The 14,380-nt window shown below is 41.5% G+C and overlaps 1 protein-coding gene across 4 annotated transcripts in view; it reads left to right on the forward strand.

The window, feature by feature from the left end:
- Positions 1-14,380, forward strand: part of nrxn3b (neurexin 3b) — a 367,630-nt gene that overhangs the window by 305,230 nt on the left and 48,020 nt on the right. For all 4 annotated transcript variants that reach the window (XM_059356778.1, XM_059356779.1, XM_059356776.1 and 1 more), the window contains one exon: positions 8,197-8,368. In XM_059356778.1, coding sequence (XP_059212761.1) covers positions 8,197-8,368 — 172 coding nt within the window. The remainder of the gene's footprint in view (positions 1-8,196; positions 8,369-14,380) is intronic.

Below are 14,380 nucleotides of genomic sequence, written 5' to 3' on the forward strand. Positions count from 1 at the left end.
AAAGAGTGGTTGTAAATAATTGATAAGGCTGACCCTGCGCGATTCATATTCTGCGGCAGAGGATCAAAGAGCGAGGCTCAGAGTTTGACATTGAGCCCGAGCACAGGAGTCAAAGCCATTACCTTCCCCGGCAACGCTGCTGCTTGTGTTTATATTAAAAATGCAATGACTCTTCCTCTTCAGTCTGGGCTAACATTAGCTGGCACTCGTGTGCATTAACCAACTGGCTAATGGACTCGCTAGTATTACCCTAGCAATTACCTACTGTAGCACTAAGTAAAGCGAGGTGGAAGCCATTTTGTTCTTGTCCATTCGATGAAGCTGTTCTGGCTCTCTCAGGTGTGAAATATAGCCTGTGTTAGACCTCTGGGTTCTTTTAGGTGTGATCAATATTTCAGAGGCACCAGGCTTCTGCGCCTTGTATCCTCCCACGTCGCCTCTCACAACAGCTCTGCAGCCGATTATGAATGTCTGAATGAACGTTTCAGCCAATTAATGATTAATGGAGTTTCACAGTTTTCAGAGAAATGTTTATTTGAATAGTGCATTAAGACTGTACAGCCTCCGCTTCTAATATGAGAAAGTAAAAGCGTGTCTGCAGTGTTTTATTCAGTCCCACTGTAGACTATATCTTTCCAAAATTAGTGTCTTTCTGAGGTTCTTGTCTGTCAGCAGCACTATGCATGCATCAGTGCTATGAGCAGCTGCATATACACTCAGATGTGCTTTATTCATGACATTAAAATATATATTTCTCCTACTTCTTTATTCTTTCAAGACTTCATATCCCTTTCATAACTTTATGTCCCTTTCAGGACCATCCAAAGCCGACAACTGCACAACCTACTTAAAGGCACACGGTCCAATTTTCTGCCACTAGGGGGCTCTCAGTCAAGGCAAGAAGGAAAGACGGATATGATGATTTTGTGAAGTAGCGTCATCATCACCATTGCCGTCACTCAGCCAGCTTCTCCTAGTTTAGATTCCATTAGTGTTCATCGTTCAGGGTTTTTTTTTACAGAAAAACAAACGGACCATGAGCACTAAAAACACTGAATAAAGCAGTTTCACTTAAAACTAAGTGTTTCTTTGGTGCAGGAAGTGACGGAGGGGCTGCATCCCGATATGCAATTTACATTTGCTCAGCTTGTTTCTCTCATAACTAAGGATTCAGCTGACTAAAATCCTTCACCTGGTTAAAATACAAAGTTAACAACTATTAAGATCTAAAAAGTTTATCGTAAAAATTGGGCTTAATTGAATAAAAGTCACTATAAGACAGCTTCTGGCACAAATTCTGACAGTGCATCAAATAAAACAGACCATTAACATGATTAAAATTAAATTTTTTTCCTACATTTGAGATAATATCATTACACAAGTAAAAAACTATAGGTGTAGTCATTTTAAGACATTTTATTGCTGAAAGTTAAGTATTATACATTTTTTTAAAAAGTCAGTTCATTCAAATTATAGAATAAACCCCCTTTTTTTTAATCAATTGTAGCATCTAGTCATGCAGATAGTTTTGGTTTCTTTGCCCACCTTTTCAGATATCCATCTCTGATATTCTGCTGCCATTAACAATGCCACAGAATGGAAGAATGATATTTAAAAAGTTGCAACTTTCAGAATCTTTGGCCTTGTTACTCTAACCCACAGAACTTTCTGTGCCAGGTTTTCAAAGAAAAGACTCTCTATCAAAGAAATAGCCCCTATGAAACTTCCTGACAGTGCACTCTGTGGATTATCCAGAGTAGCAGGGACATTGTTTTTAGTCAGACACATTGCCTTTCAAGTTTTTCAGTGTACTTATTCAGTGCTGCGAGCACCACAAATTGAGGACTAATGCCGGTGTTATATATGTATGTATGTATTTTTCTTCTGGACCAAAGTAACTTCAAAATCGTTCATTTTAGTCCATCTCTAGATACTTTCAACTCCTCCACCCTGTCTTTGGCAGTCAGCTCTCAGTCCACTGATTCTACTGAGGATGTAAATGTGTAAATAAATCACATTTTAAAATGTTAAGTCTTTTTTAACAGCTGGGCACTTTAGTTTCTAGCAAACGTAAAAGAAACAGAAGTCAAGACTTCATTTGTTGGGGACCATTTTTGCTCTAATGATTTTTTTACTTGAGCAGTAAAGTTTATGTGGGATTTTTTCAAAAATAAACTATAATGGCTATTTTCAATACAAGCTTTATGGCACAAAGTGTCTGACTGTTAGTTCAGTCAGACAAGTCATGTTTGAAATGTGTATTGCAACAGCAGAACATAATAAGAGACTCATCACTCTCTACAGACATTTACATGAGATATTCGGGAGTGATTATTTAAAAAACAACGTCGAGATGCTGGGGTGGTGAACTAACTAACCATCACTCCATTTTATTTATTTGGTGACAATAATAAAAATACAGAATATCACCAGACATGTACTCCATTTACCTCCATCAATTTAGGCCGAAGGCAGAAATCTCAGAAACAGATGAGCCAAAACCTGGATGAATAAAATCAAAACAATCTGCATAGCGAGATGCCAAAATATGTTTTATATAAAAGCTGAAATATATTTTTTAAAAGCTTAATTCTGAGGTCATACTATCACTATCAGATTAAGTCAGAGGTGTGTCTATAGCAGGGTCTGGATTAATCAAGGTTCACATTAAGGTTTGATCCAGTTTCACAACTTGTCTGGTCACACATTGTATATTTGCTTTGTATGACTGATCCTTTTAATTCATCGTGGAAATAGAGACATCATTTCTGTAATTAGGGCTTTCAATTTCACAAATAGCATTACACGATTTCAAGACCGCAGCAAATATGCCGGGCTCTTGCCCAGCCTCGGGCCTGTCGAGTTGTCAGTACATTCTGTACATGAAGAAATGACTTGCACTAAAGGCCAGCACACACACAAAGCGCTCCTCAACAGCCTCTAACATCCTACCCTTTAGCAAATTTCTGACTCTGGAGCCTGATGCGCACAAGAACAGACAGCTACAAATCACTGCGCCGTCTATGAGTTATCTCTGTCAATTACTGACAATAAATGGCTTTGGCACTGTGAAGGCCAGGTGCATCAATCCACCGCGCCTCACGTTGTCCTAGCTTCTCCACTCTATTGATTCTACTTCCACTGCTTCTATGATCCACTTTTGATGGCCCCTGACCACAAAAGCCTCCTTTAGCACTGATGTCAGATGAAAGAGGGGGTATGTAACCTAAACTCCCACCTTGGGACATGTTCACATTCTTGATATCAGATCTTCTCCCTCCCAATTGAGACTTTATATAGATCCACTGGAGTCGTCCCGCTACAACTACTCTGTGTCCGTACCAGATTTCAATCAAGATTTTGATTGCAATGCAATACCTTTTGTCGGGGGAAAAACTCCCAATTTAATATCATTATCTGACCTTTCAATGTACATCCTCTTATATGCGCATAACCACATACATTTCTCCATTTCTTTCTCTGTTTCCAAACCTCTTTTGTCAGCTTTTTTTCTCCCAGCAGAGCTAAATGTGCTAATTCTACCCATCTCACCTCCACAAAATGGCTTTCAAATGTCTATATCTGTCTGAGGCCTGTGGCTTAGCAGAATGACCATTCAGCGAGCAGGGGATGGGGTCTATTGTGAGCGGCTTGTCCCCTGTACAGCATCTGTCTGTTAAGGGCTGTCTGTGATGGCGGTCTGCAGGATCGCCCACCACTGCTTTGAGTGATTCTCTCTCTTTTCACTCTGCCCGGGGCGCTGCATGTGTTGGAGGCATTGATCGGCCCTGAATTGGATTGTGGCGGGCCTGATTACTGATGTCAGTGTGTGCCGGGTCACGTGGGACCCGCTGGAGCTCCTCGTGCCAAGCCAGGGCCAGCTCGCGGAGGAGGAGATGGAGGGGGGAGGGGGGAGGGGGGTGCCTGCGTTGCTTGCTGGAATTACATTTATCAGTCTTAGTTACACAGAGCGTGAACACAACATGCCCACACATACTGTACACATAAGTGACGCACAAGCAAACTGCCAACATAATCTCATTCTATTCCTATAGCGGTGCAACAGTCGGCATTGCTGATTGGCATTAAATACAAAGTGTGGGAACATGTCAGACTATAAAAGGGCTTTAGCACATCATGCCACGATATTACCATTTCCCCTACTGTAATATCATATTTAGAGTGCTTATAATGTGTTCTAAACGTGTCCTTGATGGCAAATTGAGGAATGCAGCTGCTGTGGAAGGAACTATTTCAGATATAATATAAGTTATTAAGCCTAGCCCTCCTTGACAGCACTATCCCCACCTAATGAGATTAGATCACCTCTTACTGCAGATCAATGGGACTTAATATTGAAGCATTATGCCCAGCTGTGCGAGATACATGATATGATTGGTACACATATGGACTTTTGTAAATCAGTCCAATGGCTGAAAAATGCTTGACTAATTAATATTTTACCGGAGATACTGAGTGCCAATGTAATTCCTGAAAAAAGACCGATAGTCGTCATTTTAAGACTCTTAAAGCTTTATATCTGTGAAAAGTAAGCTGTAGTCCAAAGGACTCATAAGTCGCTAGTTCCATCAACGCATTTTGAAGGTTCCTATGAGAAAAGCTTGATGGAACACCAAAATTAGATAAAACTTTCAAAAATGCCTGAAGTAGCAAACATTTAACTCATGGCTGATCAGCTGTTTTCACTCTGACATGAAAGAACAATTATAAGTTGCCCAGTTGAATCTAATTTCTGAAGACGTTTTTTCTCTTGTGGCTGGCCAAAGTCGTACGATTAGCAATCTCTCTTCTTTTTTTTTTTTACTCTCTTGCTCAATCTCTTATTCTTCTACTGTATCCTGATGGATTAGCCTACAGTAATACATTACTCTGCCATCTTCTGACCAAAGTACTTTAATGCAGCTCTGTTTATTCGATCTTAACCAATTGATGGAAACATCCCTAAAAATCCCGCATTTTCTGTATTGCGACATTTCAAAATTTCGCTTCAAAATTAGATTCAACTTTAATTAAAACACGGCCAGTGAGAGTTGTAACAAATCCTTGGTAAAAGTGGGTCTCAGAAGCTTTGTGAACAGGTTTAAAGACCAAACTCTTAGCCAGGAACTTTTAGTGCTATTTGCCTAAATAAAGAATATGATAATGAGCAAAATGAGTATAAACAATGATTTTGACTGGGGTGGTGATGCTGGACTGGATTTCTGACTTTGAGTGAAAGATTTCTTAGCATCATCATCCCTCATGATAACCCATACCCCCACCCCACCAGCCTCACACCACCAACCTCCATGGGAGTATTGGATGCCAGCCATGCTCTTTGCCCCAATGGGAGAGCTCAGCCTTCTTTCCTTGTCTTAGTGTCTGTGTGTCATGGTAATACATGTTTTTTAAGGTGTCTTGTGGATTCAGTTGTTAAAAGAGTCCTCATTGTCTTTTATAAGTAATTTCAATAATAATAAAAAAAGTGCTCCCTAGCTGCACTGCTTTATATATTTTGCCATGTGACGCTCCTGAAACAAAGCCTCTGTAGAGCAAGGTTACCCTCTATGACTTTCTGTGTGTGTGTTTGCATTGGAGTGTGTGTAAGTTTGAAAGTGATTCTCCGCGCATCATTTGTTTACGCCTGGAATAGTGGCCATCATCTTTTCCACTAAGAGAACAATAGCCATTTTTCCCCTTTGCTCAGGAGACAATGAAGTGCCTTCCCGCCTCGCAAGCGACAGGCCAATAAAAAACGTAATTGGATCTGTCAATCAAACATTGCTGCAGCGCAGGGGGGTGGGCTGGCAGGTGGGTGGCGGTGGCGGGAGGGTAGCCGGACACCAGGAGTAGTGCAGAAGAAGACGGGAGGAGAGGAGAGCGGTGCGTTACCACACACAGTCCCCCTCTGCACACTGCCCGGAGGCACTCCGCAACAGTTACAGAGGTGTACAATTGTTGTGTTTTGTTGTTTGTTTGTACCAGGGCCAGGGGGGTGACGATCTGTCTTTGTTTGTAGGTATTAGTGGGTCGCTGATGTGGCTTTGATGCGACTACACAGGAGAGCCGAGGCTGCCAGAGCCTCTGAAGGTCACAGTAGATGTACTAGCGCTGATGTGTCTGTCTGTGCTTTGTATGCGCTCAGGCCGTCAGACATAGTGTTTTTTCTTCTTCTTCGTACCAGAGAAAGGTCCTGTCATTAGTCAGGAGAGCCACGATGCCTTAGTAGTATTTTTCACGGTACAACACACTCGCTGAACAACACCTTGTCACATTAAATCATCAACATATTTCTGCGTGTGCTCACCTTAGCCTGTCCAGGTGCATGGATTATGTGTATTTGCCGCTAGATAAGCAGCAAGTGTGCCCGAACACTTGTGCACACACACTTTTATTGTCTGTTGCTCTAAGTTTTAATGACAACTACTTAAATTAAGAGCCCATTTACAGCCTCTCCGACAGAGACGTTAAGTGCGCATTCAGATATTCTGCTCGTCTGGCTCCCACTCTGAGCCCTACCTTGGCTTTTAGGAGATGGCTTTCTCATGTTGTCGGTGACATTCTTTTTCCATTATTAGTCGAGAGCCGCCGGGTCTCTCCTAGCATTATGGTCTCAAGCACCGCATCTCTTTTTATGAATAGACAAAGGTGTTTTAACTGTACAACGGAGGCATTGAATACAGTATGCACCGTCACTGCAGCTTCCATGCACACAAAGTCATTTTACTGCGTACTTTGGACAACTTTCTACTCCCTTAAAAACTTTAAAGAAAGATGACCTTTCTGTTGGATTCACTACACCTTGAATTAAGACAAGAACACTTACTAAGAAACAAAAACAGTATCCTAATTTAGAGAAATAAAAAAAGAGCTGTCTGCTGCTTTCCAAGGTTTTCTAGGTGCTCTACTTTAGGCGCAGAAATGTAGGAACAAACTTGATTTAAAAGTTCATATTTGTTCCGTGTTCTCATATTTATTTATTTTATGAAAAATGCTGAAGAGTAGATGAAACTAACTGAGTAAATGTGTTGCCAGAGAACAAAACTTAAGTCTAAGGTCATGCCGGTACCAATAAAATGACACACTTCATTTATTACTGTACACTGCAGCTGGATATAATAATCCTGTGCTATATTGATATTATATTCTTTGAGGTGGATAATATCTGAGGATGTAAAAGCATGAAGGACTGTGTTAAGTGTAGGTTGGCCTGATTAAGTGCTCTCCCATGGTATTAAGTGGAGTGTCATTTAAGTTGTCGCACTCTTGCAATGCTTTAGCTCAGAGGAGCAGTGTTAAACTCAGCTTGACATTATTGAGGTCTGAATTGTAACAGTTAGCCATGCAGGGCAGTGTCTCAGCTGATCAGTTAACAATATGTCTGCCCCCTGTGCAAGTCTTCTTAATTTTGGTTTTGTTATGAGAAACGGTCCCTCTGCTCAGGGCTTCTAAAGTAGGTAATTACACTGAGAGATTCCCAGTGGGGGATTAAAACAAATGACACAGAAAACACAGCCCTTCCTCTTCTCCACTCACTCAAGCCCTTCCTCCGCTTTAAAACCTTTTGCTTGTAACGCCTACATGCCCATGAATACGCAAGCATTCACAATAAAACACAGTGGCAGCTCATGAAAATTAGTGGGGTCGAGGAGAGAGGAGTCAGGAAATGATGAGGAGGCATCACAATTTATGGAGGCGCTAAAACTGCCTTAGCATTAGGAGCTAAACAAAACATATGGTATTCATACAGTTTTGTAAGGACGGCAGCAGAAAAGGCATCTGTCCTGCCAGTTTTGCAGTGACAGGCTGCAGGGAGCATTACTCATCATTACAATCTCTGCTGGCAGCCTATTTTCATCACATTACAGTGGTATAATGAAGCGTAGCGCTGGCGTCCTCAGGTTCTCTGAGTAGTTCACCATTAGCACCAGCCGAGGGCATTCATCCAAGTAGCTTTATTGAACTTTTTACAGTTAGTTTATTGTATAATTAATTCGTTACTGCACAACAATAGGTGGAATCATGGCACAGTAGCAGTTCAAATTTTCAAATTTGCTTTATTGAGAGATAGAGCTCTGTGTATTGGTGCCAATTGCCACTTCAGGAAAAGCACTGTGTTGAAAGATTTTGGTTCATCCAATGCTGGAATCAGACCACTAACTTCTTGTGCTCTTGTTTTCTTTGTGTCTTTTCTAGGAGCAAGGCAAAGTAGGTGTGACATTCAACATTGGGACAGTGGACATCAGTGTAAAGGAGACAACAACAATGGTAAATGATGGCAAATACCATTTGGTCCGATTCACCAGGAACGGGGGTAACGCCACCTTGCAGGTGGACAACTGGCCAGTCAATGAACACTTCCCCACAGGTACTGCCGCTTATATTCCTTTGTCTGATACATTTCTGCAGGAGTTAGGGTGAAATTATAGTTTTAAAACCGCTGGACACCACCTATTTGTCAAAGGGCACCACCAAGAATGTAAAACAAGTCACTGTCTCTTGTTCTTCTGGGTAAAACATCTACGAAGACTAAGCTGCTTTTAGACCAAGCAACAGGGGATGAAAAATGAAGCCAATGTGGAAGTTAAAACTGCATTCTTCTCGTGGCAGGGAGCAACTCCACTGGTTGCAAAAAGAAGTCTGGTTGTATAGAAGCCTATGAGAAAATCGTCCTACTTCTAGCTGTATTAGCACAGTAAACATTTTCCTTTCCATTTTTCGATCACTTGTTTCAAGGCTTCTTCAATATAGCATGTTGTTCATTTTGTAAAATTATTGTCCCATTTTGAGTAAAATGCACTGGTTGCAAAAATCCAAGATAGCAATGGCCACATATCAAACTTGAGGCTTCAAAACAGTCCACAAAGTCCAAATTAGTTTTTTGGGCATGTCAAGATTGTATCAAGATTTATTTTAGGAAGTCTGGACAGTAAGATTAGTTAGATCCAAACCACATTTGGAGGTTGTTTGAAATGCAATTCAATCAGAATTCTACATATGCCTGTCAGACTTGATGCTCTGGCCACTCAATTCAGATTTCAAAACATCTTTTGCACCACAAGACAGCCACAGAGCCTGCTATACGTCCTCATCAACTTATTAAATTGGCGAACCACCTATCATCATCAAAGATCCCAAGGACTAGACATACATGTTCCAACCAGTCAGTGCACCACACTAATGACACCACACACCTGTGAAAGTGAAGTCCCGGATGGAGGAGTTCTGTGCGACTTGAGTGCGAATGTTCAGAGTTTTAAATGATGGACCTCCATTTCTCATGCTACTGCGCTGGGAAACTATGTCACTAGCTTGGCTATATTCCATTAGCACCCATGTAGATTGGTTAATGATGTCCACAAATCACATCTGATCACTTGCAAAGAACAGTGCGGACATTCTGTCTTAAATATCTGGTTTGAGAAACAAATTGAATTTGCCTGCGGTCTGAAAGAGGCATGCCGTAGCATTAGCTGGCACACACTATGCTCCTGTGGCAAAACAATTCTCAAACAGCTCCTCTGCTTTCAAGCCTTCACACCTGACTCCACAGGAGAGGAGCACGCCGAGCTTGGATCTTTTGTCTTGCAAGAGGCATTAACTGTGCAACATCTGGCTGCTTCGTTTCAGGGAAGGGATTGAAAAGCACCAAGAGGCATTTGGTCGGTGGGCGAGCGAGGAGAGGATAGAGGCAGAAACCAAGGGTGGCCTGTTGGCCAGATAAAGCTGCTGCCTGCCTGTATCTCTCATTCCCAGGTCAGCAGAAGCAGCACAGCAGCAGAATACAAATAGGGTCATCAAACAGAGCCCGCTCCATTTGGAGGCTCAGGCACTCCCTTCATTTGGAACAGAGATGTGCCGCTCAGCTAGCTAGGTGAGAGAGCGGGAGAAAGGGTAAGAGACAGAGAAGGAAGGAAGGAAAAAATCCTCTCCCGTTTCTACTTAACAGTCCATTAAATTGAGTTGGCTCTCCTGGTCTTTGATATCTGTGTCTACATTGCCAGCCAGCTTAAGAGAGGCCACCTTTGTTTCCTTGTTCCCTATTACCCACTCTTCAATTTCACTCAGTCAAACAGAGCAGACGCACAGGGAAGCAACATGGGCACAAAGTGGCAGTTGAGGCGAGGAGAAGTTGGGATGACAAAAGATAATACGAAACTTCATTGATCTCTGAGGTAAAATTGCGCCTCAGCAGCAAGACATAATTGGACAGAAACAGATGTAGAATAATGTTGAAGATTGAATTGTGTTATATGACCAGATGTGGAGCTAATGTGAACAGAAATGAGTCCAGAAATGCTACAGTGCATAGCTTAGTTTTTTCAAACACTCGAAAAAAGAAAAGCAAAAAAACGCTGATGCTACCCAATGGTAAGGAGCAAACAAATAGGAGTTGATCCCTTTCACTTCTCAGCCCTATGTCTCAGCAGCCCTACAGCATGCTCCCAGTCACATGCCTCTACGAGGACAGGGCAGCATCCTCTCCTGGCGTGACCTGGCACGCTGTTTTGGTTTGGTTCAATGCCAGCGCAGGTGATGTTAATCTCTTCTGTCTCTGGCTTTCTTTTGCCGTTGGCTGTCTTTCGCTTTTTTTTTTTTTTTTTTGACCAGATAAAGTTAGACGGGTTTCATAACTGCATTTCTGCCACACTAATACTGGAAATTACTGAGAAACTCCATAACATGTGGAACACAACATGCACACAAGTGACATCTAACTCAAGAACACATTCAAGTGTTCACTGTACTCACTGAAGGAATTGAGCAAGTCACACAAATGTAACTGCATTGTTACACAGAGAAAGTTTTTGTCATGCTTCTTTAGATTTGTGTGTCATCTATTACAGCGGGGTCCTTGAGGGAGCTCAGGGGGGTCTCCAGACAAATGGGAATCATTTATTTTCAGTATAATGGAAACCTCTGGGACTGTAAAGTGAAACCAATGTGGAAGTGCCAAAAAACTACAATTCCCCAACTGGCCACTAGAGGCCGGCTCTAAAAAGGGAGTCAATTCCCATAGAAGTGTATGTTAAAAGTCCAACTTTTAAATTAGAAATAAATGCACTCACCTTGGATTTGCACAAACATGATTTTTTGATAAAAGTGGCAATACTGCTCACAAAATGAACGGTGCACAGAGGCACGATAAATTCCATGAGTGCCACTGCAAATATTTTTTAGTGTTGTTGAGGGAGGGGATAAATAGAGGTCTTAAATTGATATTGGGCTCAGTGGTTGATGGCTGTCTTCCATTGGCATCCGGCAATGCAACCCAACTTTAGAAGTCTGGTCTTAATCATATCTAACAACCAAACTCTTTTCAGTTGAGGTCCCTGTAGCAAAATCTTATCAAATGAGTATCAATTTAGTGCTCCATGTCCCAAAAAAGGTTGAGAACCACTCATGTATTGCACAACAATTCAACTATTTTCCATCTTTTCTAGCAAGTAAGTTCAGATAGCAGCTGAACCCCCACTGTACCACCTTCATAGTTATCCTAAAGTGCCCCCTGCATCAGTATTTTTCTCAAACTTCCACAATATCTATGATCCAATGCCAGCGTCCATTCAGAGATCACTGCTAAATGTCCGTTGGGTTTGCGTCTCAGTTTAAAGTGATGCACAACAAAAAGAGCTCTGGCTTTTTAGCTTTGGCTTCCTTCCAAGTGATTCCTTTGAGGTTTGTTCCTTTTTCTGTCCGCCTGCCATTGTCTTGGAATAGAGTTGAGGTCGGGAGATCGAATGCGTGGTAATTTCTTTTTCTCTTCTGCACAGGTAATTTGCAGGACACTCAGTGATAGTAATTCAACGATGATTGATTTTTTTTTCGCCTTGCCTCCCTTGTAAAGGCGTTGTCATCTCATGAGTAATTACATGTTAGGGTGCAGACTCATCGACTGCTTTCTCACACTGCTAATGCTTTGCTTGAAGGCAGCAGCCGCCACAAGGCTCTCAGGTCGTTCAATAAACAGTTACCGGATCCGGGCATGCCCTCTCTCTCTGGTAGGGAATAGGTGAGAACAAAGGTGTTGGTGGGTTGCTTGTCATTCAAAGCTGCTTGCCAGATAACCTGGGGCGTGTAAATTGGACATCTGTGTTTGCAAAGTTGGGCCACAGAGTATAGAAGCATTCGGGTCTGCTTTAAATGGCAGCAGGAAGTTTTTACACCATGACCTGCTTTCAGTTATTCATAGAACAATGTTGGCTCAGAGAAACACACATTTACTTTTTTCGTAGCAATAACTTCTTAATTGATAATATTGCTTTATTAACACGTAGGAAAGACGGACGAAACTACCAAATTAGGGCTATAAACCATAAACAATCACATAGACCTGTCTATAAATTGGCATGAACAGTCAGATGAGCTTGCAAGTTTAAACTCTATTGAACTCCAGGTTAGCTGAAGTTATTTGACAGAAGAAAACTAATTCTGTGTGCACACTTTCCTGAGATTATTACCAACAATTCTTCTTTTATCCACCTTCAAATTATGTGGTTTTAATATTCAAGCTAAGTCTTGTGTTTATTTTTCCCTATTTCACTTTATTTCAGTTTCCAATTCAACAATTTCAATATAAAATACAGTCAAAACAATACAAGGAAAATTAAACCAGATAAAACAAAAACACTGTCAGACTATTGAAAAACAGCATAACTAAGCTCACTTAAGATGTTATCACAATGCGGGAACAAGGGTATGTGATACAAAAGTAGTACTTTGAGATAAGAAAGGCTGCTTTATTCTCTCAAATCTATTGTGTGTGTTTGTTTTGTGCAGACTTTGTCTTTCCATTTGTATAATAAGAAACATCTCCCCGAGCCAAAGCAGGTAGCAGTATACCTCAGGTCAGAAAAACAAGTTTCTTAACAGCAAACATTCCTAGATCATGGGGCATTTTTTAAGACCCAAAGAAGAAGCACCAGCCACCTTTCAGTAAGCCGTTGCATACTGAGTATTACAATGTATAGGTGTAGTCCTGTGTTGATTGAACAACAGTAAACCTCAGACATTGTCATTTCCTAGAATTATTTTGTTCACTCTGCATTCAAATCACAAGTGCAGTTTTTTTTTCTTTCAGAGGATATAGAGCTAGTGAAGCTTGTCCACAAGCTGCAACTTGAAAGATCGACATATGCAACCTGATCTCAGCAATTACTAATTTAGTGTTTTCATAACTGACACAAATGGCAGCTAAATCTACATAAATAACTTAACCAGAATAAATAAGCAAAGGGTTGTGTTTTGCACTCATTGACAGGTTAAAGTAGAGAAGGCGGGCACAAAAGACAGAAAGAAACAATACCGTGTGATTAAGATCCTGGAGTGAGGACCTACTGTCATGCCCACTAAGCCAACCATACAGCTACTTAAATGTCTTTTTTGTTAACTAATATTTAATCTACACACAATTTCCAAAGCACCCATCACTACAGTGATTATCAAACACAATTTTACAAGGTGGTTATTGTGAATTTGAATGCTGGGACTATTGAGGAATAAATCATTCCCATTCTTCTACACAACAATATAACCACACTGATCCCAAACAGCAGCATTTCCAGGCATCAGGCTCCTGCAGCTTACGTGTGTGCGATTGTGCATGGGCATTGAGTGTGTCTGTGTTGTTTCTCCCTTTCTCTAATTATCCCCCTCTCTATCTTTGCCCTCTCAGATCTCCATAATTTTTGTGTCCTCAGATTCCTTTTTTATCCTCAGCCTTTTTCCATTCGGTGTTCATCAGGGCCGCACATCCCTCCTGCAGTCGTGTGTACTTTTGTGACAACCCACATTACTGCAGGGTTTTGTCTTTGTTTAGTGAGAAGGTTCCAATTTCCTTATATAACACTCTGAATCCTTGGACTCTTTGATTTCGGATTACATGATCTTTTTGCGTAAGTTTGAATCTTTGAATCAAAGAATTACTAGACCGAGCCAGGCGGAAATTGTGCATCACACTTTGCCGGAGCTGGCTGGGGTTCAGGCGTTGTCTCAGATGAATGACCATTGGCCTAACTACTCTGCTTGGGCCTCGGGGAAAGTGCGCGTCTGTGTGTGTTCCATCATTTGTGGGCACATGAGGGTTGGTCATAACCAGAATGGCCTTGTGTTCATTTTCAGACACACTCAAACACACAAAGACCTTTATCCACGGGCTGATGCACTCAGTGTTACGACTCCTGCAACCTGAAACAGGCACAATGAGCAGCACCGTTTCATGATATCTGCCAATCTTTGTCTTGAAATTCAGACAAAACAATTCCTCGGGAACGAGATAAATCCCCACGCGTCCCCGGGGCCAAACATGATTAGCCCTATCTGAGACACAATCTCTGTCGCTCTCAGAACTCAGACTAAGCTGAGTGTAGAAGCCGCCAGT

This window comes from Centropristis striata, chromosome 18 (genome assembly GCF_030273125.1).
Source record: "Centropristis striata isolate RG_2023a ecotype Rhode Island chromosome 18, C.striata_1.0, whole genome shotgun sequence".
NCBI classification, from domain to species: domain Eukaryota; kingdom Metazoa; phylum Chordata; class Actinopteri; order Perciformes; family Serranidae; genus Centropristis; species Centropristis striata.